The sequence below is a fragment of the Epithele typhae genome (assembly GCF_022376455.1).
Source record: "Epithele typhae strain CBS 203.58 chromosome Unknown BXZ73scaffold_3, whole genome shotgun sequence".
NCBI classification, from domain to species: Eukaryota; Fungi; Basidiomycota; class Agaricomycetes; order Polyporales; family Epitheliaceae; genus Epithele; species Epithele typhae.
The window spans coordinates 807,039-834,007 of record NW_025954194.1 but is presented as its reverse complement, the minus strand read 5'-3'; the positions used below and the strand labels follow the sequence as shown (position 1 = coordinate 834,007).

The window sequence follows — 26,969 nt, the reverse complement described above, 5'->3', positions numbered from 1 at the left end:
GCTTGCCAACTCCAACTATATAGGCACTCTAGCACGCGAAGCCCTGGAGCCCCTTTTTACTGTGATGATTGTGTGTGTAATGTCGCGACAGCCCAGAAGGCCTGAGGTCTGAGACCTGAGGGGCAATACATTGAATGTCCGTGTAAAGTAAAACATACATTACTTAGGCATAACATCAGAATACATTCGTGAAGAGTCCTGCTCACGCGCTTTCACCGCACGAGAACTGCGAAAACGAGTGTTCAAGTAGCGGCCTACGCTACATCGGGCTGCCGGTCTGCGGCGGCGAGTGGGTCGACGAGGAGAGCGGCTGCTGCCAATGTACGTCCTCCTTCGCGCGCACGTCGAGCGTGACCGTGAGGTGGTGGTACCGCTGGAGGTCGTAAGCCTCAGAGCGGCCGATCCCACCGACGTCGTTCGGGAGCCAGATCACCGGCGGGGGCGCGAGCAGCTCGGGCGCGTAGAGCACCCCTGCCATCTCCTCCGCATGGTCCGCAGAGAGCGGAGGCAGACGTGGGGGCGCGTCGGGGTTCGTCCGCGCGGCGCGCTCCGTCGCGGTCAGATCGTCGAGGGTTTCGGTTTCTGTACGTTCGGGTTGAATGAGGGGTACGGAGAGACCGGCAAAAGGGAAGAACGTACCGAGAGGAACAGGCCCTCGCTTCTCTGACGGTGATGGGCTAACCGCGAGCGTGAGGGACATCATCTCGAGCACCGATGCAAAAGAACCACGGGCGCGCGTGTTCCTCGCTGAGCTGACGAGGCTGGTGACCTCTTCGTCTAGCTCTAGGTTTCTGGACGGTTTGGCGGTCTGCCGGAATGCGTCCAGAGCGCCGATGGTGACTGGGAAGAGCGACTTGTGTCCTGGCTGCTTGGTTCTCCAGTTGCAGAAACTCTCCGCCGCCACAACGACGAAAAGAGCTGTCCCTACAAGAACACCGCCTTCAACCCAGAGACGTCGGGAGAGGAAGATGAGGCCCAGGAGGAGTGGTTGGAAGGCAACGATGGTGCAAAGACGACGCAGAATCCAAATTTGTAGGAGGCCACCCGTTTGGGAGTGTGTTCGTCCATAAACATAGCCAATAAGGAATCGATGTGCTGGAAGGAAAAGCACCCTTAGAACTTCCCCAAACGTGACATTTAGGTGACTCACCAACTAGTGTAAGGAAAAGCAATAGCAAGGCAGCAGGCGCAAGTATAGGAAAAATCAGAGCAAAAGCGGATGCAAAGATGACGGCGAGAATACAGCAACTGATGGCATAGGATGGGTCGTAGGTCCGAGGGTATACGGCTGTTGAGAATCTCCATCAGTATGATATTGGGTGCTCTACATAAGGCTTGCGCACCTCGGAATCGCTGACGAGGCGTAATGGCAGCCTTTTCTGCTCTTGTCACCTGCCACAGGCGGATGGGTTGAAGTAACAGGAGACCGGGGAAGATGATGGCAACGTTCAAGATGAGGGACATGGCGAAGGTGCTCATGTAGATTGCGCCGTTGGATATCGAGTGTGTCACTCCCGAGTTGTTGCTGAGAGCATGCATCGCAAATAGCACGGCACCAACGGCGAACAACCAGATGCCCACTACAGCAGTGAACAGCCAGAACATCGTCTTGAATATGATAAGCTGCGTGCCAGACACGGAAATGGAACTAGCCGTGTTGACAGACGCTGATAAGCGGAATCAGCGCCCTGGAGAACGACATGGCGATGGTAACAGAACTCACCGCGCAAGATCCAAAGGGCGATGCCAATAAACAGGCTGGCCGCAGTAGCGGCGGCCAAAGATGTCGCAACACCCGCGGCAACTGGGTTGCTGGTTGTCATTGGCAGGAGGAAAGGGAAGTAGTGGGCAACGTCTGGCGCTTGTGCGACTGCGAGACCCGCGACCGCCGTTACTGCAAGGCCGTTAGTGTAAGCTAGCGTTTATGGGAAATAAATAACGCACGTCCAACGGCTAGAACGAACCCAACCATAACGAGGGAAACCCAGCGCAACAGATCCTTTATCCAGTCCCTGTGGTTCTGCAGCTCGTCCCAACGAATGTCTTCCTTGGCGCGACCTTCAATGAGCTGGACGCCTGGGATGAATCTGAGCCCTCGGCCAACGAGCAACCAACCCTTGATGCGTGCCCCATCCGCGATGTCGTTATAGCTCTCGCGTTGGACCTCCGCGATTTCCGAGTTGATGACCTTGAGTTTCCATCGCCAATGGTTGATGCTTGCGTACGTCTCGCCCAAGACATCATGGTCGACGCCTGAAAGTGGGCGCACGAAGGGTTGACGTGGTTGCACGCGCAGGTGCGGAGGGGGGATCTGCTCGGGCGCGACGGCTGTGCGCATACGCAACGGGAAAGTCTCGCGATGCTCTTCGACGGGGGTGCCTACACGAGCCTGCGCTCGAGGGGGACGAGGTCGCCGCCGCGCGTCTGCCGGGTACTCTTCTGCGTTCTGGAAAGCTTCTGGATCCTCGTAGGCGACGTCGTGCCACTCCTCTTCCGGTTCATCAGTTTCCATGATGGCGTCTGGATTTTGCTGTTGTAACCAGTGGGGCTGACCAGTGTTGTCATTGAACGCCGAGGTATCCCATGAAGCATGATGATTATCGCCGTAAGGGGCTTGGTTATGTCCGGGCATGTCACGGGATGCGATTGGTTTTAACTGTCCACTGTCATCCACGTGAAGAGGGCTGCCCAGGGGGAGAGGTCCATACGACGCGGACTGCCGATGCATCTCTTGAAACTTGGAGCCAACAAGGCGCTGTTTGACGGATTCGGTGAAGCTGATGTGACTGGAATTGGGGGCTCCAGATGAGGTGAGGTCTCTCTCGGGATTCGCAAATTCGCCCCCAGTGATTCCCCCAAGTTCAGCAAGTTTGTAGAATTGAGATGGCAGCACATAGGATGTGGGAGGCAAGGACGAGGAGCCGAAGGCGGGATTTCTACCTCGACGCCTCTTACGGCGGTCCTACCAAGAAATCAGAGCGAGATATAGAGAATAGTTAAGTTGAACGTACGTTAGCGCTAGTCAAAGGCTTGGGACGACTGATCGACGGCCTAGCTGCCAACGCCTCTGCCTCTTCAGGTTGAGCTGGAGGTTCCCAATCTGCTATTGACGGGTCTGGCGTGCTGAGGCGGAAACTTTGAATGTATTTCGTTTCCGCTACTTCGAGGTTCTCCAGGATCTCATCGCGTTCGTCGATTAGATGAGCAAGCTGGGTGGTGTCGCTGTGGCGTGACCTTAGAAACGTTCTGGAAACCTCGCACAGTGCACTCACTTGATCGAGAAGAGCGATTGAACATCGACCTCCAAGCTCCCCTTCTCTTCGGCGCCGTTCTCGTGTGTTCCACGCCGGCGCCGTTTTGCGCGCGCATTCCGTTCGGTGACGGCGTCCAAGGTCGAACTCAATCCTATTTTGACGAGATGGTCCTTGAATCGCTTTTCGCCCCACCCTACGAATCCGGGTACGTGCTGCGCACCGAGCCAGCCCATCTCGATTCCCCGGCAGTGCACCTCTGCCCACCGCTCCCGGTACAATACGGTACGATTGAATTCCTTGAGAATCTTCCAGATCACGGGTAGGAGCCCCAGAACGATGGTGAGAGCCGTCGCAATGATGATTCGAATGCGTACGGTACGTGCGAGGTCGCCCCCGGACACGTCGCGCACAGAGAACATGAGGTGAAGATCGGATGCCGAGGGCGAGCTTGCGTCTAGTGCCTGAAGAAGACGAAGCAGGCTCAGGTCTTGGAGCACAGAGTACACGCCGGTGAACTGGGGCGTAGGCGCGCTGTTGGCGAGGCAAGGGATTGAAACCATGTAGAGGGGGAGGAAGCCTGCAAGCGCGAGTAGCGTCCACCCGGCAACGATAAGGACGCATATCCAAAGAGTCCGTTGACTTAGCTGCTCGTCGGATGGGAAAAGTTCTGCGTCTTTGGAGGGCGAGCGGCCGGCGTCGGAGACGTCCGACGGCATGGACGGGACGAGCGGTACATGGGGGAAGAGAAATGCCCACAAGGAGCGACCGAGCGGTTTGGGCCGAAGGCTAGCAGTTGTCAGCGGCGACAGGGTTCGTAGGGCGACGCAACTCACTTCTGGTGGACGAACCATTCCCTCAGACCGTAGACCTGACGATATCGGGGGCGCAGAAACGCGAACAATAGCTGTGGACGCGTGAATTTACGCGTCATAGCGCGTGCAGCAAGGAATAGTGGACTGACCCATATCAATAGCCCAACGACGGAGGGGATTAAGAGGGTGGAAAGCAGCCCGAGCGATCCGGCGTCCACGCCGTCGCCTATACAAACGGGTTGAATGGCAGTATTGGCTTGAACAGCGGTGGCGGAGTCGGGAAACGCGGTGAAGATGGTTGAAGAAGTGACAGTGGTTTGGGAAAAGGACGTAAACGTTGTCGAGGGATTAGAGATAGTGACAGGAACCGAAGTGGTGAATGTGGTCAAGTCAGAGGAGAGGGAGATGGAAGAGGTATCACCGGCGGATATCGAAGAGCTCCCAGATGAGGAAGTCAGAGGGCTCGAGGGGAATGTGGATGTGGAGGGTGTCGCAGAAGAAGAGAGTGAGGAGGAGGAGGAGGAGGAGGAGGAGGAGGAGGAGGAGGAAGGGGCGTGCGTGCCGGTAGGGAGGAAGGTGGAGCCACCGCTGGTGGTCCACCAGTTGTTATTGACGTCGATAGAGAGAGCAGACATGGTATGTTCATTAGCTGGTCGTCGCAGTCGTGGATATGGAGTCGTGTGGGCCTGCGCCCAGGTCTAGGGGGGATACAAGAGCGTCGCGAGGGAAGAGAAGCAAGAGGCGCGGTCATCCGGCCGCACACCTCCCACCGTTCGCGATCCAACCGCGTGCCAGAGACTCTTACGTCATATTCTCACAGCCGGACCTGCGCGGGAGGCACACCCGCTCGCTCAGTCTCACATCACGTGGAGCAGATACGGCGGTGAAAACGAAGCTGATGTACAAACGAGCAACAGTAGAGAGCGTGGGGTGGATGTACTATGTACGAGAAAGCGCAGAAGAGCGCCAGCGATCTGCAGCACGGTCGTCAGCGGCCGCGGGGAAGAAGGCGGGGACGGGAGAGGACGAACCACCGGGACCGGAGAAGCACAGAAAGGAGGGCTTGCAGAATCGCTATGACGGCCCGTCGGTGATCACAATCGCCCCATCCTTCTCCGAGAGCAGTCTGTGCGTGCTCTTGACCCACGGCGCCGCATCCTCGCCGATGGTGGGCGACTCCAGTCCTCGCTTCAGCTTCTTCTCTCTCTTCTGCTTCGTCTGTATCCTCGGGACCGCTGACGAGTCGGCCTCAAGCACCGCTTTTTTGCTAGGAATGCAGCCCATCTGGGGCACATCAGAATGAGGCCAATGCAGGGCGCGGGGGAACTGACCGAGAAGCGGGGACCAGGGAGAAGCGGCGGGTGAAGGGGAGGTTGGGCCTGGCAGGGCGGCGCGGGGGCTCTTATCCCATGGCTCTTAGCCGTCGCGAGGGGGTCGTGATACCGAAGGCAGCGGCGGTGTCAAGCGGGCCAGCGCGGATCGGGGCCATCTTTCAGGGACTGCAGCTAAACCACACCAAGGCCCATCCCGGCCACCGCTCACCAATTCGCCCCCTCCCGCCAATCCCCGTCCGTCTCCCCCGAGGCGCCCGCCAGACACGCAGCATATGGGCGCCTACGCGTGAACACGTCCGTGGCTCCGCCTGCACAGTCTGCCGTCCGTCGTCTGCCTCCGCTGCGCCTCTCCTCCCCGTCTCTCCTCGCCCGCCCCCTCTCTCCTCATGGCGAGCGCCGTGCTCAAGCAGGTACGCCCCCTCCCCCCCGCAGCCTCGTCCACTCATCCTCTCGTCAGGCAGGTGCCGCGCCGCCCACACTCCAGGACTCGCAGACAGATGCCTTGCTCACCCTCCTCAATCTCAACGCACCTGTCGACTCCGCGGGTAGTGCATCGCAGTCTGCCTCCAAAGGCCCTTCTCTCAAAGTCACATCTCCCAGCGGCCCTCCCGTCTGGAAAGTGCTCGTGCTCGATCAGTACACCAAGGATGTCCTTGCCACCGTCCTTCGCGTACAAGACTTGAGAGACGTCGGTGTCACGCTGCATATGTGAGTTCAACCGACACATTTCCTTTCACCTCCTCCGCATATTCCTAATCCCACATCTAGCCAGCTTCACTCCAACAGGCCACCGTTGCCGGATGTACCCGCCGTATACTTCGTCTCCCCCACTCTCACCAATGTCCGAAGGATATCCCAAGACCTTGAGAAGGGTCTCTACGAGTCCTATCACCTCAACTTTGTGGAGCCCCTTCCTCGCGCTTTACTCGAAGAGTTGGCGGGGTCGGTAGCACGAGATGGAACCGGCGAGCTTGTGGAGCAGGTGCGTTCTTTCCGACGTAACGCATGTTTGAGGCTTTGTATGGGTTTCGCGTTGTTGGCTTGTGTCAAAACATATACAGCACTGCTTGTTTGCCGTGCAAGAGAAACGTGAATGGTGTTGCGCGAGTCTTGTCTGGATTGATCACGGCAGAGCTTGAGCATGGGCTTTGGAGGGCTTTTACATCGTAACTTCTTTGGAGCTTCCCCATGCTACATGGCTACAGTGTCTGGAGAAAACCCATCCAATCCCTCATGTATGACTTCCCACAGTACTCACCTACACTGGCGTTTGCAGGTTCTGGACCAGTACCTTTCCTTCATTGCACCATCACCCTCCCTGTTCTCCTTGTTGCCACCTGTCAATGCTACGCCTTCTCCATCATCCGGTACTGCTGCACCGACTGCGGAACCATCACCTCCCGTCACAACCTATGAACTTCTCAACTCCCCTTCTTCGTCGGAGCAGCAGATTGAAGAGGAGATTGAACGCATTGCAACCGGTCTCTTCAGTGTCGTAGCCACCATGGGTACGTATCACAAATCCCGAGTCGAACTGCGTTTTCATTGGGCTCGACACAGGCCATGTCCCAATCATCCGTGCCCCCAAGGGCAACGCGGGGGAAATGATTGCGAAGAAGCTTGAACAAAAGATTCGAGATGCGATCCTGTCATCCGCGAGGTCACATTCGCCCTCCTCTTCGCTCAGGATGCATCTGGCTTGTCGAACCTTCAGAGACCACGTAAGTTCGTGCTACCATTATGGTAGCGCCGTCGTTCTTAGTCTGGCACAGTGCTTCTGATCGTGGACCGAAATGTCGACCTCACCGCGATGCTGGCACACGGTTGGACATATCAGGCACTTGCCTCGGACTGTCTTGAGATGAAGCTCAACAGGGTGGTCGTTACTCAGCCCCAGAAACGTTCTTACGACCTCGACTCGAAAGATTTCTTCTGGGCGAAGAATGCCGCCAACCCATTCCCCCAAGTCGCAGAAGATATCGACATCGAGTGAGGAAGTACACGCAAGACGCTGAGGAGATCACACGCTCTACGGGTGTGGGCGACGTGAACGATATCGCTCAGATGTGAGTCTCACTTGCGCTCCCGCCCCATCGTAACCTAGAACCTGGGTCACCTTCCACACAAACAACCCATCTCACCCCGCGCCGCTCTCCAGGGACCTGTCCGCGAACGCAGCACACCTGAAGACGGCGATCACCGCGCTGCCCGAGCTCACTGCTCGCAAAGCAGTGCTCGACACGCACATGAACATAGCGACCGCGCTCCTTGGGGAAATCAAGAAGCGCGGGCTCGACGTGCTCTTCAGCACCGAGGACGCCGTCACGCGCCAGACCGCGCAGGCGATCCTCGAGGCCCTCAGGCACCTGAAGTCGGACGCGGCCCCGACCCCGATGGACAAGCTCCGCCTCGTCCTCGTCTGGTACCTGTCCGCGCCGGACACTGCGGTGTCCAAGGACGACGTCGCGGAGCTCGAGAAGGAGCTCAAGGCTGCGGGCGCGGACGTCGCCGCGTTCGAGTACGTCCGCCGCACGCGCGAGATCTCGCGCATGATGGCACCGAGCATGCTCGGTGGGGCGTCCACGCCCGTGCCCGGCGTGAGCACCCCGGGCGGCGAGCTCTTCAAGGGCTTCAGCGCGCTTGGTAGCAAAGTGAGTCCCTCGAAGAGAGAACCGACCCTGTTGATGACACGACGTCCTTACTCCTTGTCATCGCAGCTCACCGTCCACCTGAAAGACGGCGGGTTGGAGAATCTCATCTCCGGGGTGAAGAACTTCTTGCCCGCTAACAAGCTCCTCGCCGTCACTCGGCTCACCGAGGCGCTCATGGACCCGTCCGCAGCGTCGAACCAGTCGCTCCAAGAGACCGACGAGTACCTGTTCCTGGACCCTCGTGCGCCTCGGAACCCCAATGCCGGACTGGGCATCTCTGGTGTCGGTGCTCCTGCACCAGGGGGCGCGGGGAGTGGCGCGCCCGTCGGATGGCGTTCTCCGAAGGCATCGTATTTGTCGTCGGTGGTGCGGGCTACGTCGAGTACGGTAACCTCGAGGAATGGGCAAAGAAGACTGGAAAAAGGATTACGTATGGCGGGACGGAGATCGTGGATCCTGGAGGGTTCGTGCAGATTTTGGAAAGTCTTGGGAAGAAGGCAACGTAGAACGCGTTTGCTTGACGTAGCTTTTGTGTACCTGCACAATCTATTATTGATCCACGTTCTTTCAGAGTGTGCAGGAGTTTCCGTTGAAGGGCTATACGAATTCAAGTAGATAGCAATACATGATGTGTGCGTATAAAATAACGACTGAGGCCTCTGACCAACGCACGCCTACTTCCGATTGTTTTTCTGGTTAGCAAGTAGCTGGACCATCCGAACGCTGGTTCTAGCGTGAGGATGATAGACCAGCCTGATTGAACTCATCACTCACAAGATGTTGATCATGTCGAGCTCGAGACCAATGGACTCTTTGAGCGGGTCCCGTACCATCCTACCCTCTGCAGCCAGCCTGGCATTGCGCAAAATCTTCTGTGTGCTGTACTTGTGTAAGCGAATGTGTTCTCCGTATGGAACGTAAGACAACATACTCGAAGAGCACGAAACCGCTGAACACGGCAAGACCACCATACAGAGATATCGCCTCAGAAACAGCCAGACCACGCATGCCCAGAGGAAGGGCCAAAGGTGCGAGAGAACTGAGCGCAACCACAGTCACGCCGGCAAGAAGAGGGCCTCCCATGTAGAGGTAGGTATCGTTCCTGCACGTTCGGTCAGCCTCCAGGATCGGAAAGTCCAGGCAGGTTTGGGACTCACTTAGCGGTTGCCCCGATGTACGAAAGTGAGCCCACAACACCAACCGTGTACAATGCGGCCCGTGAGAGGAGGGCGGGACTAAAGAAGTAGAGGGGGCTGAGGACGGCGGCTTGGCAAGCGTTAAAGCCCTACACGAACTGAATATACACACGATCGGTCAGGCCTCGAGGGACTCACCAGCCAGAATGAGTGCTTGAGCACGGGGTTCTCGGGAGATGTGCTCATGGCACCGAACATCATTGCCATTGACCCCAGACAGCTCACGCCGAGTACCACCAAAGGTCGAGCAGCCATCAGCCTGACCGCAAATCCATTCCGGAACATAGCCCGTGCGGCGAGAGCAGTGAACGCGAGACCGGCACCGGTGTACTGGAAGCTTTCATGGAGATACGAACGCTCCGCTGGGGATAGCGCGTCTCGCGTCTCGCGGTTGAGGAAGAAGTTCACGCCGACCATCGTACCGGCAACTGTTGCCTGTTCAACGTTGGTCATCGTGGAAGCAGGATGTCTAGAACAGAGGAACACTCACGGCGGATATCCCAAATTTGACCCATGATTCGGTCTGGGAGGGTTTCCGGGCAACGGGTTGCGCGTCGGTGAGAAAAGTGCGGGAATGTCGGGAGGACGGGAAGGGAGCGCGTTTGTGTGAGGAAGGAGCGTTCGGACGAAGAGTGCTGAAGAGCCGCAGACCGGGAGGCTGCCGACTAGCCTGCGCAAAGGCAGACTGCCCCAGGGGGCGGAGAGCGAAGAGGTTGATACGGAGCATGCTGAAGGGTTGAGGGAAGGACGCGGCCAGGAGCGGGGTCTATGTCCTCACTGTTCCCCGGCCGCGCGTCGGACCGGCACGTTACGTCACTGGGCGCTCGAGCCCTCTCGACTCGAAGCTGCATGGCTAACGGGGACTAAGGCTTTTGTAAGGCCTGAGGGCGTGAGGGAATCGGAATGTATTTCATTGCCCATTATACCATGAAGTATAGCGATATAGAGGGTAACATAGCTGAGCAATACACGAGCACGAATCGAAGACACGACTCTACCGCAACTCCAGGACTTTCGTTAGGTCCACCACTCCCACTGTACATTGCTCCATAGCCATAGCGATACGGTTCAACTGTCCTGATTGCTGCCATACAATCTCAAAGATACTGGGTCTGTGATTGCCGGCATGCCACGACCACCGTTTCTTTCGCGCCTGGTAGGATCGCTGTCAGACGTGTTGGCGGATGAATGAGTCGCAACGCGTACCTGAACGTCGTAGATGTGTAACCATCCGTCGGCACCGGCCGTTCCTACATATCGGCCGTCTGGGCTGAATGACAAAGCATACAGATTCACCGAGACGTGGTCTTTGAAGGTACACAGACACTGGCCATTGACGCTATCCCATAACTTAGCGCACCGTCGAATGAGGTACTTCATACGAGTAAGACATCCGTGGTGGGCTTGCAAAAAAAATCGAAGGTTACTCACGTGGCAACAATCTCATGCTCTCCCGCAGGCGTGAACGGTGACCACACTATGTTGCTGATTGGTGAATTGTGTCCCTTCAAGATGACAGGAGACGGTGTTGCGCGTGAAGAACCAACGTCTTCAATGTTCCATACTCGACCAGTGTCATCATCCGAGCAAGAAGCGAGTCTAGTTCGAGTAGGGTTGCACTTGACCTGATTGACTTCGCTGGCATGCCCACTGACCGGATTGATCAGAACTATGACATCTTGCAATGCGCATTAGACCTACATTAGTGTCTTGACCGGTTTGGCGGAGTCGACGCTGAGCACGCGGATAGACCGTCAGCCTTGCTTGTCACGAATATCGTGTCCGAAATCCAATCTACATCCAAACAACACTCTGCAAGGAAATATTAGTACGTGCCATGACAGGCATGAGCATTTCAGACCTTTTTCAGAATCCGACCACTGGTATTGCCTGTGCAACCGCTTTTCTCCAACTTCCCAGACACAAGCTGATCCATCCAGACTGGCAGAGACGAGCCAACGTCCCGACGGCGAGAACCTCACGGCGAATATCGGCCCCTTCTCAATTCATAGTCAGCAGCGTTCCACAAAGACTTGCAGTAAGGAGCGAGAACTTACATCATGCTGTGCATGCGTGAAGTATCCCTTTCCCTGGGCATCACATATACGAAGGACTGAGTCAAAGCAACCGACAGCAACATATGCGCCATCGGGAGACCAAGTGATCGATGTGAGATCACAGCCCTCACTTCGTGCGACGTAGGCACAGGTAAGTGGATGTCCTATAGTAGGTGATGTGGTTTCCCCTTGCGATGAGCCAGGTACGTTCCATATGTGCACGACGCTATCTTTCGACCTGGGAACTTCGTTAGAGTCTGGCGCATAGAGAAGGTTAGATGACAGAGAGTCACCCTGATGCTAGATAGGTTGGATCCACAGGATTCCAAGCACAGACGAAAACCTAATGTGGACCACAAATGAGTTTATGTGGACGTACGGCGCACGAACATGAAGTACCGCACCTCTGCCTTGTGTGCTTTGAGTAGCTGTACCGCGCCGTTTGCTAAGTCTGGTGGCTCCGTTGTGTCTACAACATGGGTATCTCGAGTAGCAGTTGGTGATGCCACAACCAAACGCTCATCCACGGACCCAGTGGGATTCGATTGGGCAGGTGGTCTAGCTTGAAAGAGACAACATTGGTTGGATGAACCTATACGAAGACAGAGTAACATACGTTCTACAACGACAGGCGAATGCATCTCCACATCCATCCCTGTGGCAATCTTGGTGCGTTTCTCCCTAGGCAGCTCATCAGGGGAGGACGTAGAACTGGTCTTCCTCTTGAGAGACGACTCGGCGATGCCATTCATAGGAGCCGTATGGATATTTGTGTGAGGGGTTTGAGATATGTGCAGGTGCGCGCCGTCTGGGAGAGGTGGAGGGGGGAAGTTTGGATCATACGAACACACGTGAGGTTCCAGCAATTTGAACTGGTTGGTGCAATTGAGCGTCATGTTGTCCCCCCGCCAATGTGCTTCCACCTCCGAAAACAAAAGCGCTTTGCTGAGCAGTTCGACGAGCTCGCCGCGGGGTATATTCTTTCGATAGTGCTGAGAGTGCTCCAAGCGGCCTTCAGCTCGGAGAACGAACGCACTGTGGTGAAATCCTACGGAAGGCAGCAAGTCATCAGGTCCAGACCGCTCGCGGATATATAGATACTTACCAGAATCTTTAAAGTAAGCATATATGAGACAATTAATTTCATCGGCGGTGATGTGGAACGGGTCTGCCATGCCGCATGTAGAGTGATGGCGATGCGAGGAAAGGGATGTGAGCGAGAGCGAGAGTCGAAGTAGCGTCCATGAAACGCGACCAACGATTCAGTTCATTCCGGCGGAGTTTGTCGGAGTTTTTCGGAATCTGAAGAGTGATTGACCTCCCGGGCCGGGGGCAGGATCGGTGTGGATCATGGCGTTCACACAGGTCGAACTCGTCAATGCTTGCTCAGCGGGGCTATCTCCCGGCCGGATTCTCGCCTCCTTCCATCGCGCGCCCCCCCTGTGAACCTTGCATCTCACGGACTGGCCCTGAGCTACTACCACTATGTCCGACAACCGCAGCCCTCTTGACGATGCTTCTGGGGCCCAAGCGCTTCTACGGGCATTTCTTGAAGGTGAGTACACTCCAGGATTAGGTCAGGGGTGGCAATGAGACGGCTCTCTCAGTTCGAGGTGCTTGGGACACGTCAGGCAGTCGCGCCGGTGAAGAGACTACATCGCATATCACTCCGGAGGAGTTCATTCAACTGCTAGGTCTTATGAGTCGGTCTGGCAACACCGAGTTGGAATCGATAGAAGCTCAGGTAGAAGACGAGGACGACGAGGACTATGTCGATGAGGATGAAGACGACGAGATGTACGGTTCTGAGATGGTCCGAGAGAGGTACAAGCCTTCGGTTACTGCCCCGCAGGAAAAGGGCATGGAGCTACTTTTTGGTGGGGAGTTTGGAAAGATCCATCATCAGCTGCAGTCCCGCGCTGGCCTTAACAACCTCGCACGAAACGTGATATCAAGGTCTCTGAGTTCTCGTCCAATGCGGAAGGAGGATCTAGCATGTGTACGTTCACGCACTGCAGATTGTAACGGACCCTCATTGCCCGTTAGGACTTGATTCCCAACTCTAGTGGCACTGCGGTTGCATCCTATGACTCAAACGCTTATGTGGGACAGTATTCATCCGGTATGTTCCCCGCTTCAAGTTGGCCGACTCGTGCTGAATGCTCGTAGATTCCACATTCTATTATACTTGCGGGAGAAGTACGTGTGCTCTCCGCCCCTTGTCAGAAGTGCATATCACTCACTTGTCTGCAGGTTTTAAAATTCACGTATACGATACCACCAAACCGCTTCGGACCGACCTCCGCCAAGTTCGTGGCTCCCGCGATGGGCACGCGACTTCTATGGAAGTCATCAAAACAGTCAACGCCGTGCCCGGTGGATGGACTATCACCGATTCTCATCTCAGTCCTGACAATCAGCGGTAAGTGCAGTCTCGAATGCAAGAGAGCGTGGCTCTTATACCCATAATCAGGATGATATATGCTTCTGTTGTAAGTAAGCCCTGGCTGTGTTCCACCGTCTGAACACTCACTATCATCTATACACATAGACGAACGTCGTCCACATGACATCTACAGCAGATTCGTCAGCAGAGCAAATACCAATAGACTTCAGTGACCCGTCACCAAGACGAGGGCGCAGGAATATTGGTGCCCATTGGTACGAGCGAGACGATTGCAGCATATGGAGCTGCAAGTTTTCGGCGGATGGCTGTGAGGTCATCGCTGGCGGGAGCAGTAACATATTCGGTACGTACTTGTTGTCCATGGCAACCCGTTCGTCGTCTCATATCCTGCCAGTCTATGATCTCCTCGCAGATAGGCGAACTGTCAAGATAGATGCACACACTCAGGACGTGAATAGCTGCTGCTGGGCGGATACCGCTTCTGGAAATGTCCTCGTCAGTGCGTCTGACGATACTTTCGTGAAGGTTTGGTATGTGCTGGATCCTAGTACGAGTCCAGTTGAGTTACGTGTGCTAACTTGGTCTGAATGCTAGGGATCGTCGGTCATTATCCAACAAGAAACCCTCGGGAGTACTCATAGGAAATACAGAAGGCATCACCTATGTGTCTGCCAAAGGCGATGGCCGGTATGTCATCTCCAACGGCAAAGATCAGATCCTTCGGCTTTGGGACCTTCGCATGATGAGAACCAATCATGAGTACGAGGAAGTCGCGGACAAGCAATATGGCATCCCCCACTACGACTATCGGTGCGTGACATGACTTCCATTGTGCAGAATAGCAGTCTCACATCCATTCAGTGGTGACCGCTATCCACACCAGAGGTACAAAGCCCACCCACTGGATTGTAGCGTCATGAAGTACACCGGTCACAGCGTACTTCGTACCCTCATACGGTGTCACTTTAGTCCTACGGAGACCACCGGCCAGCAATACATTTACTCGGGTTCTGCTGATGGTCGCATTCATGTGCGTGCCACTTCTTTTAGGCATCTCATCCAACTGAAAGTTTGCTCAGATATGGTCGCTCGATGGACGGGTCGTGCAAGTACTCGATCGTTCCTTCACCTTGCCCATAGGCCTGGACCCATCCGATGTAGACGTCGGTGACTTCGCTCAATCGAGGGTACAGCCATGTGTTCGAGACGTCAGTTGGCACTCACAGGCGAGTGTAGCGATAACATTTCCGTAACTCCCACCCTCATCTTTCTTCGCACAGCAACCTATCCTCATGAGCACGGGATGGCTGGGGGTTAACTGGGGAAGGTCAGATGGTAGCGTTGTTGCGCGGCATGAGGTGAGCATTCTATAACGTCTTCTGATAAGGCAGTCGCTCACGGTCTTTGCAGTGGAAGGGGTTGACGAAGATCCGCGGCGGTCTGGAAGATCTCGTAGAGCGGGAAAGGTTGGAGCGGGGTGGCCAATCGCGCACTTTGCGACAACGTATGCCAGGCGCCTTTGAACCCGAATCCCCCTTGTCGGATGGTACGTTGGAGCCAGATGAAGACTGGTAATATGTTGTCGACGTAATATTGTTGTGAATTTGTATCCTACTACATCATGTACAAGTCTGTAGATCACCCAACTCGGACTCGTGGAGGATAGTACCGTGATGCCGTTTCATGTGGCTGCCGCAGATGGCGATGACGTTCGTGCAGCGCCATCTTTCCGGTTCGGTTGATCGAGCATGGCGGCTGTGGCGATGAAACTGCTTGTCTCCGATCTCGTCTCTCTCTCTCGACCACCTCTGGGTGACTGGAAAAGGACGTCTGGATTCTAGCATGCTCGTCACCTCGGATAAAGAAGCTCGCATAGGCACTCCTGTTCCCCCACTCGAGGCGGACCTAAACAACCATGGATTCCCGCGCGGTTACTTCATGCTTCGGTCGATCGGGACTGACCGTGTTCTCGACGTTACCCAGGGCTTCAGCGAAGACGGCACACCCGTCATTCTCTGGCCATCCACGGAGAGCTCTTTGGTGGACTGTGAGCAGTGACTGACGCCGCGCTCCCATACAAACGCTGATAAGGCGGGAACAGCGATGAGGCGTCCAGAGTGCAACAACCAGGTGCGCAGCCTGTTGTCTTCATATCTTGACTTCTCCGACAGCCGTCATGCCCAGGTCTTCTTCATCGATACCTCCGGAGCGCTGTGCTCGCGATCTGCGGGGCATGCGATAGATATCGAAGGTACGTGCTGAGATGACGCTCCCCGCCCGGCCTCTCCAGTTCACCCGGCCGCCCCGCGTCCCAGGCGAGAGCCCCGTGGTCCGCCACCGGAGGCCCGTCAGCCTTCCATTCCCCAACGCACACTCCCACCCGCTTCCCCGCTTTGCATACAACCCCGACACGAAGGAGATCACTGTTGTGTTCACCGTCGACCCCGCCCTCCGCGGGGACGCGGACGCTGCCGGTGCAGGTGGGGACGCCGCGACGGCGTCGGCGGGCGCGTGGAAGGAGAAGACGTACTACCTGAGCTCGGTGCCCGTCCGGAATCCGCCCACGATGATCGCGAACGCGTCGACGCTGCTCACCTCGGCGGTCACCAGCTCGCTCTCGCTCTTCGGCGTCAAGCAGACGAACGCGACCCCGGAGGAGATCTTCGACGGGCAGATCGACCTGACGGAGCACGAGATCGCGGAGCAGGACCGCAACGAGGCCGAGGAAGTGGACGATTCCGTGGACGCGCTCCGCCCGGTCAAGGTCGTTGGGCTCACGGCGGAGGAGGCGAGGAACGCGAGCGGGTCCGCGAGACTCCGCCGGCAGTGGGAGGTCCTCCCGCTGCGGAACAACAGGCACCGCACTGGGGCGTCGCGCTGAGGGTAGCTCGATTCGTGCACGTTTGGAGTGCGGCCAGCCGACTATTTTCATTTTCTCTCGGATTGCAAGGTGTGTTAGTTGGTATGGAGTGTACGATACCGGTCAGCTGGATTACTATGGCATTACGCCTCGGGCTTGATGTTACAGTATGGTGTATCAATTATTGACAAAGGACTGGATCAGACTTTAGCGGCTATATCTGAGGGTGTGATGGCGGATGTTCGTCCTGCCTATCATACGCGAGTGTGGCATAGTAAACACCAGAAAAGATAAGCCAAGTATGTATATAGTAGCTCCCGATGGAATTTCGGTGATCCCTCTTCTCTACGACTCCCAACGTTGGTCACGCTCGCCCTGCAGGTGCAATCGTTAGTGAGGTTGCCTTCAATCACATCACTCACTGGCCTTCTGCGTCCAGATGACCATGACGACGCTACTTTCAGCGCTCGTGCTTCTTGCACACTTGGCCTCCGTCCGCTCTCACGTTGGACACGGCCACCCCCAGACCGGGGCCGAGCAAGTGCCCTTGCTGGATGTCCAAGACTTCGCGCCATCCGGGTCTACTCCCCAGACCTGGTTGGAGAAGTACGGTCCTCAGATTGATCAGGCGTTCTCCGGGCCTCTGTCGTTTTCACACCTCCCTTACGCCCGATGCCTAGAAGACGAAAACGCGGGATTCGACATTGCGCTGCTGGGCATGCCGTTCGACACCGCAGTAACATATCGCCCAGGCGCACGCTTTGGACCCTACGCCATCCGTTCAGGCAGCAGGCGGCAGCGCGAGACGCGGGGATACACCCTTTCGTGGAAAAACAACCCCTACGAGCTTGGGTCGAGAATCATGGACTGTGGCGACGTGAGTCGGAGGAATCCAATAGGAACACGACTCGGCTGAAATCTTCTTGCCACACAGGTGCCCGTGAACCCTTTTGACAATGCACTGGCTGTCGACCAAATGGAAGTTGCCTACTCGACGCTTCTGGATCGCGCTCCCACCAGTTCCGACGTTTCTGGGGTCGCTTCGGTCACCCAGCGGTTCTCCAAGGACGGCAAAGCGCATCCGCGGATAGTGAGGTGTGCAGCTCGCTTCTCCGACGAGGTCGGCAGACTGACCGCCTTCGCCCGCAGTCTTGGCGGAGACCATACCATCGTGCTCCCGATCCTCCGCTCGCTCAACAAGGTTTACGGGCCCGTGTCGGTCATCCACTTCGACGCCCACCTCGACACATGGCCCGCATACCCAGGCCCGGGCTCGGAGCAGTCTCGCGTCACCCACGGGACGTTCTTCTACCTCGCCAAGGAGGAGGGCCTCATGACCAACACCAGCATCCACGCCGGGATCCGCTGCAAGCTCGCTGTGCGTCCTCTCCCGGATCCGCATCCCTGTGTACGCCGCGCTAACCCCGACGGGGCCGATGCAGGGCATGGCTGACCTGGAAAACGACGAGGAGACCGGCTTCCAGCTCATCTCCACGGACGACATCGACGACTACGGCGTCGCCGCCATCATCAAGCGCATCCGCGAGCGGATCGGCGACTCCCCCGTCTACCTCAGGTCAGTCTCCGTTCCTGCCCGCTCGCCCCCCGCTCACCCGCGATCGTGTGCCAGCCTCGACATCGACGTCATCGGTCAGTCTCTCCCGCGCGCCGCGCATTCCAGTGCGGCGCCACCCACACTGACTTCGGATATGTGCCCGACCCCTCTTCTCGCCCAGACCCCGGCCTCGCGCCCGCCACCGGCACGCCCGAAGCAGGCGGATGGACGACCCGTGAGGTGAAGAGGATCATCCGCGGCCTCGCCGGGCTCAACTTCGTGTAAGCCGCCCTCCACAGTCCCGTCTCAGGGCACCCGCCGTCGCTCACATGTTTCTGTGTGTGCAGCGGCGCAGACATCGTCGAGGTCTCTCCCGCGTACGACAACGGTACGCGCTGCTCGTCGTCGTCTGTCCAGCCGACGCGCTCACTGACGTACCCGCGCTGCGCAGCCGAGATTACGGGCATCGCGGCCGCAGATATCGTGCATGACTTCCTCTCCATGCTTCTTTCGACCGAGCCGCCGACTGCGCACAGCACCTTCGCTCCAGCCAAGGAGCCCTGAAGCATCCCGCAGTTGCGCAGCTGTTGCTTGCCCCGAGAGACGACTGCTGAGCACTTACGTTTACAAAAGTTGTACTGCTTGCTGCGTGTGGCGTGTCGTCTAGGGTGTGTACATGGCAATGTATTTCGTGCATCATGCGGGAGAATCGTCGTCGCTAGCTAGTGTACATCGCTAGATGGAGGCGGGTCGTCCGAGTAGTAGTCGAATCGAATAATTACGAGAGCTGGTAAACAGTAAAGAGGTCCGCATGAACTAGGTTCAAAGTCCGAGTACATCTCCTCGCGAAACAATGCCGACTCACGGCCTCCAGCACCGCGACCTCAAGCCAGCCAAGGAAACGCAACCCGGGAGGACGGGGACCGGAAGCTCAGCGCTTGGCGCCCCACTGCCCTGGCGGTTGCGCCGTCGCTGCATCATACATCGGCGGGCTGTCGGAGTAGTGCGGAGCGTCTTCGTGAGTGGGAGACTCCACTATTGTCGCGGGCATAGATGGGTTCGGGTCGCGGGGGCCTCTTGGGCTCAAAGGTTGTGGCATCCCGGAAGGCACCGACGTGTTGATGGGCGCAGGAGTGGACGACGTTCCCATTGAATACACCGATGGCGCCGACGGTGCGGGAGAGGCCGAGGGGTGCGGAGGGTACGAGGTATCGAGTGCAGGCACAACGTTCGAGCCATACCCGTTGCCACCGAGGGTGTACGAGTGCTCAGGTGCACGATACGGGTTCGTTGCCGCTGGAGGGGTAGGCGTTTGACTGGGGTACATGTATCCTGAGGTGTTGTACGTATCGTTGTGGAGGTTCGCGTGGGACACCAGCTGAGCAGGAGCGACAGGAGCGGCAAACGGATCGCTGTAGCCTTGACCGTACCCATCGTTGTGTGAAACAGCAGAATGGTCTAGTTGAACCCATCAATACCATATCAACAAAAGGTTGAAGCGACTCACATGAGGTCCCACGGGCAGGATGGCCGTAAGATGCGCCACTTACTTGTTGGCGATGGCCGTAAGGGTCTGCGGCAAGGTAACCGGCCGCACCGGTGGCGGCGGCAGCAGGCGTTGCACCGTAACCAGATGGCTGGTAGTCACGCTGGGAGTAGCCCGGCTGTTGGTACTGCTGGTCGGTGTGCGTTGACGGGGCCTGGGTGTGCTGCGAGCCTTGACGTACGGGCGAAGGACGGGACGGCGTGGAGTTGTTGTAATACGCGTCAACGGCACGGTTGCCGGGAACTGCTTGGGCGTATCCCCCGGCGTAGTTCGAACTTTGCTGGGCTGCGGAGTAGGGAACAATGGAGCCCCCGTCGTCGATGAAGTGGTCGTCGCTCTTCGAAGTCAAAGGCTGCGTCTCGTACTCCTGAAAGGCAGGCAGTCCAAGTTCATGCTTCCCTGCGGCCTGACGGGCCTTTCTGTCCGCCTCCGCCTTGACCGCCTCCAACCGCATCTGCTCTGAGTACCCATTGTTGACTGCTGGACGGTTGGCCTCTCTGTCGGTTCCACGAGGACGTCGACTGATGCAGCAACGGCCAAGGCCGTAGAAACAACCAGCGAAAAAGAGGAGGACCCAAGCGGCAAGGGTGAGCCAAAGGGCTAAACCGAACTCGGCCTTGCCGTTGTTGACCGCGGTAACGCGCGACTTGGTGAGGTAGAAGAGAACGATATCGAAGATGAAGGCAATGAGGGCGACCGATGCAGCGAACCCAGAAACGCAGGTGCTGCAGTACGCCATCGACATTTCGCGGACGTGGGCGAGAAGTCCGAAAATGGAAGAGATGCCGGCGAGGACTAGGGCGACGATGTGGAGGACAAGTGCATAGGTGATCCACTTCACGACCACCTCCGGGATTTCAATGCCAGTGTTGTTCCCGAGGAGGTCATTGATATCTGTTCGGGAGTTGTAGCTGGAGAGTGTAGACCAGAGAATGAACACTCACCAAGCTGATAACCCACCGAGGGCGAAGAGCAGGTCTGGTTGTTTGGGAGATCAAGACAGTATCCGAGGGTACCCAAAAGGACAGAGCCAGTGACACCATTGACGGTCATGGTCGCCTTGAGGAAGTAGATGGACTTGATGATGGGGACATTGAAGGATACGACGGCAAGGAGGATGGTCGCGATGAGGGTGACGAGGAAACCCGGCGTGGCAGGGCGAATAAGGCCCATGAGGAGGGTAGGCGAAGAAGCGGGGGGCAATGAAAGGGGGAATGCGAAGATGGCGCGCGGGTGGGGGGATGAGGGCAGCCTTTGGATACTCAGCTGGCCGGGCGGGCAGTGTGGGCCCTGACGATGGTGTCCAAAATAGGCGCCTCCTGAGCACTGGCGGCCCCCGCGCCGCCTGTGCCCGCCGCCGCCGACCCACTGCCTCTTCCCCGTGCGACATGCACGCATTAACACGTCCGTTACCTGGTCACTCTGCGCAGTGCATGAAAGGCTCCTTACCGCGCCCAGAAATGCTTGTTTCCCCTTTCTCTCGCTCCATACGGGCGGCCTCAGATTTCCATCGCGAAGTCCACACTGCATGCAGTTTATGGCGGTGATGTGAACTGTAATTATGTAGCAGCTGTGGCTGATTTCCATTTCCATCCCCATCTGCCATCTACGTATCTCACACCGGGAAATCAACAGCATTTGTCGCATCGTACAGGCTGAGAGCCTGCACTCACGCTTTCCCGGGCGTGCAAACCGCAGCTCGGTCGCTCGGAAAAATCCATAGCACTTGTCTTACGCGATCGGTGCGGAGTATCCTCATGCTTTGATGGTACGATCCTCTCAAGCACATGGGACAGCTGGAGGCGGTCTCAGAACGAGAAGAATACGAGTATCGCGTCTAGTTATGGGTTGGCGTAACATGATCGATAGAGTCAGTTGTATTCATCCGTGCGTGACCAAACGTGCCGACTTACTACATTTCCTCATTTTTTCGTCGGTCTCCTGCCCGCTCCTTCAGTGCATATCATCTGTCCAGTTCTTGGTTATCACTACTGTCTCGCTATTCGCACGGTTGTGATGCGATGCAACACTCACGGAATCGGATCATTGCGCCTTCCACCAGAGGATGTGCATGCCTTTAACAAGGCGGCCCGATTCTAGTTTTCTCTCCATCGGTGTTGTCTTCTCGTACACAAATCCGTTCTTCTCGAAGACGCGACGGCTCCCAAGATTCTCTTCGAACGTCTCAACGCGAATCTGCCGCACTCCCATGCGAGGTACGGCCCATTCGTGAATCAATGTTCTAATGGCCACGCTCATGATTCCTCGCCCCTGGTGAGAGGCGGCGATGTAGTCTATCGCCGGTCGCTCTGTGAGTGGGACGTGCGGGTGTACGAGCCATGCTCACCTCCAAAACACCATACGATCTCAGGGTCACCCAGTGGTCTCTCGTAGTTGGGGTCCTTCAAGGCCTTTTGCGCGTCTTCATCTGACTCGTCCGGCCAACGTTCACGCAAGATCGCGATGTCGCCCAAGAAGATATCGCTACCGTCGTCGCGAACCTCTCGGATGCAGCGTACCGGACATGCCGATACCAACACCGGCGGCGCGTCTGGATCAGCTTCGCTTGCGATACGGAGGACTTCCAAAGCGGCATCCGCGTCTTTCTTGATCATGCTGATCCACTGCTCGGCGTGCTCGGGGCGGTAGGGGAATGGTGGCCCTTCAAGCCAGCTATAAACGCGAGGATCGCTCATGTGGGAGAAGATCGCGGGTCCATCGGAGGTACGCGGAGGCGTCAAGATTATGTGTTCATGAGGGCTGGGGAGTCGGAGGAAAGGCTCCTTCGTCTGGGGGTTGAACTGCAGAGGGTGATACTGCGACTGGGGCATGTTGCGGGGTGAAGTGGAAGACGACCGCTACCGATGATCAATTGAGTACTGACTGTAGCTAGTTCGAGTCAGAGTTCCGGCGCCTTCCTCCCGCAGACGAAGCTTGCCCATGGTGATACTGCTTACTGGCTATCAATGGATACCGGTGCGACAACGGGGCAGCACCAGCGATCGAGCATTTCACGGCAAGTCATAAAAAAGTCATCCATGGGGCCGCAAGTGATTCGAGGTGACTCGAGAGCGGTGTATGGAGGGCACAGACCGGATCCTGGGCCGGGACAGAAACAGTCGGCATGTTCTGGCGGTGGGCGCGCTCTCGAGTAGTCGAGGCGAAAAGCTCGGGGAATGGTGTGGGCGCGCGCTCTGGTTGGCTGGACCGTTGCACGTGCTCTCATGGGTCAGCCTGCCCTGAAGCGATCGATAAGCTCCGATCCACCGTCGAGCGAAAGTTTCCACCTCCTACTCAGAGTCCTGCGGCCCCGGCGTGTCTGCTCGACTCTACTCCTCCCTATATCAAGCGGCATCTCTCTCGGTGTCGTCCCCAACCCGCCCTTTTCTCTTTTCTCCCTGTAAAATCTAGCCACCATGGTGTGAGTACCGCTCGCTTAGATCTTCGCGCTCGCTTCTCATCTCACCCCTTGCTGTCCGATGCAGTAACTTCACCGTCGGTCCGTGACTGGTCATTGGCACCCATGGCCCATTTGCAACGAACTGACTGTATGTAAAAACAGACCAGATCCGTCAACTGATGGATCGCCCAACGAACATCCGTAACATGAGTGTGATTGCCCATGGTGCGTATTCCTCTCATACACTCTCTTGTTCCTCGATTCGAGCACTCCTTTCTACAGTCGATCACGGAAAGTCTACTCTCACGGACTCGCTCGTCTCCAAAGCTGGTATCATTGCGGGCGCGAAGGCCGGCGAAATGCGTTTCACCGACACAAGAGAAGACGAAAAGGAGCGTGGTATCACGATTAAATCAACCGCCATCTCGATGTACTTCGAGGTCGACAAGGACGACGTCGGCGCTATTAAGCAGAAGACCGATGGTGCGCACTCAGTTTCTCATGCGTGAACCTGATGTAGCTGATGATGGGTGCACTACTAGGTACCGAGTTCCTGATCAACCTCATCGATTCCCCCGGACACGTCGACTTCTCTTCCGAAGTTACTGCCGCTCTTCGTGTCACCGACGGTGCGCTCGTCGTTGTGGACTGTGTGGAGGGTGTTTGCGTCCAGACCGAGACCGTACTCCGTCAAGCGCTCACTGAGCGTATCAAGCCGGTCGTCGTTATCAACAAGGTCGACCGTGCCCTCCTCGAGCTCCAGGTCTCCAAGGAAGACCTCTTCCAGTCCTTCTCGCGTACAGTGGAGAGCGTCAACGTCATCATCTCGACCTACCACGACGAGGCTCTCGGTGACGTTCAAGTCTACCCTGAGAAGGGTACCGTCGCTTTCGGTTCAGGTCTCCACGGCTGGGGTTTCACTCTCCGTCAATTTGCCTCCCGCTACTCCAAGAAGTTCGGTGTCGACAAGGAGAAGATGATGTTGAAGCTCTGGGGCGACAACTACTTCAACCCTGCGACGAAGAAGTGGACGACCAAGAGCACAGATGCGGACAACAAGCCTCTCGAGCGCGCCTTCAACTCCTTCGTCCTTGACCCCATCTTCCGCATTTTCGACGCCGTCATGAACTTCAAGAAAGAGGACGTCTACAAGATCTGCGAGAAGCTCGACGTGAAGCTTGCTCAGGATGAGCGCGAACTCGAGGGCAAGGCGCTCCTTAAGGTCGTTATGAGGAAGTTCCTTCCTGCTGGCGACTCGCTCCTGGAGATGATTGTCATCAACCTCCCCTCGCCGGCGACTGCTCAGCGTTACCGTGTTGAAACCCTCTACGAGGGTCCTATGGACGACGAGTCCGCCATCGGTATCCGCGATTGCGACCCCAACGGTCCCCTCGTTTGCTACATCTCCAAGATGGTGCCGACGTCCGACAAGGGTCGCTTCTACGCTTTCGGTCGTATCTTCTCCGGTACCGTCCGTGCTGGCCCCAAAATCCGTATCCAGGGTCCCAACTACGTGCCCGGCAAGAAGGACGACCTGTTCGTCAAGTCTGTCCAGCGCACCGTGCTCATGATGGGTCGTTACGTCGAACCTATTGAGGACTGCCCGGCCGGCAACATCCTCGGTCTCGTCGGTATCGACCAGTTCCTGCTCAAGAGCGGTACTCTCACTTCGTCGGAGACTGCGCACAACATGAAGGTCATGAAGTTCTCGGTCTCTCCTGTCGTCCAGGTTGCCGTCGAGGTTAAGAACGCGTCGGATCTCCCCAAGCTCGTTGAGGGTCTCAAGCGTCTCTCGAAGTCTGACCCGTGTGTGCAAGCGTGGATCTCGGAAAGTGGTGAGCACATTGTCGCGGGTGCCGGTGAGCTCCACTTGGAGATCTGCTTGAAGGTTAGCGCTACAAATACCTAGTCTTATGGCATCTCTTACATTCTTCGTAGGATCTCCAAGAAGACCACGCCGGTGTCCCCCTCAAGATTTCCGACCCTGTGGTCGGTTTCCGTGAGACTGTCAAGACGGAGTCTTCGATCGTGGCTCTGTCGAAGTCGCAGAACAAGCACAATCGTCTGTACGCCAAGGCCATGCCTATCGACGAGGCCCTTACCCTGGCCATCGAGGCTGGCAAGATCAACCCTCGTGACGACTACAAGATCCGTGCTCGCACCATGGCTGACGAGTTCGGCTGGGACGTCACCGATGCGCGTAAGATCTGGTGCTTCGGTCCCGACACCACCGGCCCGAACCTCCTCGTCGACACCACCAAGGGTGTGCAGTTCCTCAACGAGATCAAGGACTCTTGTGTTGCTGCCTTCCAGTGGGCGACCAAGGAGGGTGTGCTTTGCGAGGAGAACATGCGTGGTGTTCGTGTGAACATCCTGGATGTCACGGTGAGTCCCGTGAAGGCTTTCGAATGTCAGATCTCGCCTGATATCTCCTCAACCAGCTCCACTCCGATGCCATCCATCGTGGTGGAGGTCAGCTCATCCCGACCTGCCGTCGTGTCTGCTACGCCGCGTGCTTGCTCGCCGAGCCAAGTCTCCAGGAACCGATCTACCTCGGTATGTTCTCAACGATTCCACCACCGCGCATGCTGGAATTTACCGTTGACATTCGTTTCAGTCGAGATCCAGTGCCCGGAGAACGCAATCGGTGGTATCTACTCGGTACTCAACAAGCGTCGTGGTCAGGTGTTCAGTGAAGAGCAACGTGTCGGTACCCCCATGTTCACGGTGAAGGCCTACCTGCCCGTTATGGAGTCGTTCGGTTTCAACGGCGATCTCCGCTCGCAGACCGGTGGCCAGGCGTTCCCTCAGTCGGTTTTGGACCACTGGGAGTTGATGAACGGCTGTACGCATGGTCTATGTCTTATCATCGGAACCTGTACTGATATAGACGATAATAGCGCCGCTGGAGAAGGGTAGTAAGCTCGAGGACATCGTCAAGAGCGTCCGTGTGCGCAAGGGTCTCAAGGTTCGTCGCACGGGAAGTTGCCCTCAGACTGGCTGACACATGCTTGCAGCCCGAGATCCCTCCTCTGGACACGTACTACGACAAGCTCTAGACGGGAGGATGTACGAGTGCAGAAGTCCATCGATGTGTCAATGTGTCCCCCTGTACTTGTGTTGCCGTCCAGCCCTGCCTTCATCTAGCATTCTCGACCCTGTTGTACACTCTCATATCCTCTGGCTCTAAGTAGCAATGCATTTCTTATGACTTCCGATTCATAGCGCTTCGCCGCATCGCGACATATTTGCGATTCCCACGTCGGTCACCGCTTGCAGCGGAAAGTACGTCAATCTGCGGCGGCGGCGATGGCAGGGAAACGGAGGTGGCAGAGGATCGGCGAGGCCGCGCCCGGTGGACGGGGGAACATCGAGGGTGCGAAGTGCGCGGGTTCGCTGTCGCCCGCGGACGCGAGCGCGAGGCCATTCGTCGGGAACGCCGCGGTCCCGGACTCCCGGGGCGGCAGCGTGCACGCAGGGCTTCGCGAAGAGCGCGCGGCGGGTGGGTCGCCCGCGGAGTCACCACGCGGGTGACCAGGGACGGGCGCGGGGGATGCAAAGCGGGGATAAGACCCGGCTTGGGTCGCGGGCGAAGCGCGATCTGTGGCCAGCGCAATGCATGGAAAGCAGTCCATGCCCGGGAGGAGGGCGCGGGCGGACGCGAGCGCGCATCGACCGAGCCCCTGACGTAAGAGAAGTCGGGTCCCCAGACCCCACATCGCGCGGCCCCCACACGCATCTCTGGGAGGGTGGGCATTGCGTCATCATGCGATACATACAATCTCAGGTTAGTGTAGGCGTATGTTATATACTAGGCGAGAGCTAAGGTGCGATAACGGACAGCAATGATACACACGGTCGAGAATACCGATAGAGAACGAGCGAGTACGTAGTCAG

General features: G+C 57.0%; 9 protein-coding genes across 9 annotated transcripts; 4 read left to right on the top strand and 5 right to left on the bottom strand.

Moving 5' to 3' along the window:
- Positions 1-259: 259 nt before the first annotated feature.
- Positions 260-4,701, bottom strand: BXZ73DRAFT_39230 (uncharacterized protein; the record flags this gene model as incomplete). The annotated part of the gene is made up of 10 exons (XM_048018337.1): positions 260-582; positions 640-1,095; positions 1,151-1,288; positions 1,344-1,667; positions 1,724-1,894; positions 1,945-2,962; positions 3,012-3,222; positions 3,273-4,040; positions 4,088-4,158; positions 4,216-4,701. The coding sequence occupies 10 exons, from the start codon at positions 4,699-4,701 to the stop codon at positions 260-262; spliced, it is 3,966 nt and encodes a 1,321-aa protein (XP_047882639.1).
- Positions 4,702-5,786: 1,085 nt separating this feature from the next.
- On the top strand, positions 5,787-8,557 carry BXZ73DRAFT_87209 (Sec1-like protein; the record flags this gene model as incomplete). Its single annotated transcript, XM_048024473.1, has 11 exons — positions 5,787-5,810; positions 5,858-6,108; positions 6,169-6,382; positions 6,677-6,908; positions 6,961-7,060; positions 7,117-7,121; positions 7,173-7,366; positions 7,399-7,466; positions 7,559-8,051; positions 8,118-8,364; positions 8,397-8,557. 11 exons carry the CDS (start codon positions 5,787-5,789, stop codon positions 8,555-8,557), a joined length of 1,989 nt encoding a protein of 662 aa, XP_047882638.1.
- Positions 8,558-8,725: 168 nt separating this feature from the next.
- Positions 8,726-9,974, bottom strand: BXZ73DRAFT_39497 (Bax inhibitor family protein; the record flags this gene model as incomplete). Its single annotated transcript, XM_048018389.1, has 6 exons — positions 8,726-8,774; positions 8,826-8,930; positions 8,983-9,153; positions 9,209-9,336; positions 9,386-9,682; positions 9,738-9,974. The coding sequence occupies 6 exons, from the start codon at positions 9,972-9,974 to the stop codon at positions 8,726-8,728; spliced, it is 987 nt and encodes a 328-aa protein (XP_047882637.1).
- Positions 9,975-10,241: 267 nt separating this feature from the next.
- BXZ73DRAFT_87207 (WD40 repeat-like protein) lies at positions 10,242-12,479 on the bottom strand (the record flags this gene model as incomplete). Its single annotated transcript, XM_048024472.1, has 10 exons — positions 10,242-10,400; positions 10,454-10,586; positions 10,679-10,897; positions 10,990-11,059; positions 11,109-11,247; positions 11,305-11,542; positions 11,598-11,647; positions 11,709-11,866; positions 11,921-12,352; positions 12,410-12,479. The coding sequence occupies 10 exons, from the start codon at positions 12,477-12,479 to the stop codon at positions 10,242-10,244; spliced, it is 1,668 nt and encodes a 555-aa protein (XP_047882636.1).
- A 524-nt stretch (positions 12,480-13,003) lies between these two features.
- Positions 13,004-16,592, top strand: BXZ73DRAFT_39256 (WD40 repeat-like protein; the record flags this gene model as incomplete). The annotated part of the gene is made up of 16 exons (XM_048018343.1): positions 13,004-13,303; positions 13,351-13,426; positions 13,474-13,503; positions 13,558-13,726; positions 13,778-13,796; positions 13,856-14,054; positions 14,106-14,241; positions 14,306-14,521; positions 14,573-14,741; positions 14,791-14,943; positions 14,992-15,069; positions 15,122-15,261; positions 15,553-15,758; positions 15,813-15,841; positions 15,896-15,962; positions 16,027-16,592. The coding sequence occupies 16 exons, from the start codon at positions 13,004-13,006 to the stop codon at positions 16,590-16,592; spliced, it is 2,553 nt and encodes an 850-aa protein (XP_047882635.1).
- Positions 16,593-17,016: 424 nt separating this feature from the next.
- Positions 17,017-18,690, top strand: BXZ73DRAFT_39814 (Arginase/deacetylase; the record flags this gene model as incomplete). The annotated part of the gene is made up of 8 exons (XM_048018455.1): positions 17,017-17,448; positions 17,506-17,666; positions 17,721-17,949; positions 18,014-18,147; positions 18,202-18,221; positions 18,308-18,407; positions 18,474-18,514; positions 18,578-18,690. 8 exons carry the CDS (start codon positions 17,017-17,019, stop codon positions 18,688-18,690), a joined length of 1,230 nt encoding a protein of 409 aa, XP_047882634.1.
- Positions 18,691-19,057: 367 nt separating this feature from the next.
- BXZ73DRAFT_39421 (pali-domain-containing protein) lies at positions 19,058-20,845 on the bottom strand (the record flags this gene model as incomplete). Its single annotated transcript, XM_048018374.1, has 3 exons — positions 19,058-19,584; positions 19,634-20,566; positions 20,617-20,845. 3 exons carry the CDS (start codon positions 20,843-20,845, stop codon positions 19,058-19,060), a joined length of 1,689 nt encoding a protein of 562 aa, XP_047882633.1.
- An 870-nt stretch (positions 20,846-21,715) lies between these two features.
- BXZ73DRAFT_87203 (acyl-CoA N-acyltransferase) lies at positions 21,716-22,503 on the bottom strand (the record flags this gene model as incomplete). Its single annotated transcript, XM_048024471.1, has 2 exons — positions 21,716-21,966; positions 22,020-22,503. The coding sequence occupies 2 exons, from the start codon at positions 22,501-22,503 to the stop codon at positions 21,716-21,718; spliced, it is 735 nt and encodes a 244-aa protein (XP_047882632.1).
- Positions 22,504-23,088: 585 nt separating this feature from the next.
- Positions 23,089-26,131, top strand: BXZ73DRAFT_96766 (eukaryotic translation elongation factor 2; the record flags this gene model as incomplete). The annotated part of the gene is made up of 10 exons (XM_048027160.1): positions 23,089-23,093; positions 23,158-23,171; positions 23,235-23,297; positions 23,355-23,555; positions 23,615-24,960; positions 25,011-25,457; positions 25,514-25,628; positions 25,690-25,917; positions 25,973-26,040; positions 26,090-26,131. 10 exons carry the CDS (start codon positions 23,089-23,091, stop codon positions 26,129-26,131), a joined length of 2,529 nt encoding a protein of 842 aa, XP_047882631.1.
- Between the last annotated feature and the right edge of the window lie 838 nt (positions 26,132-26,969).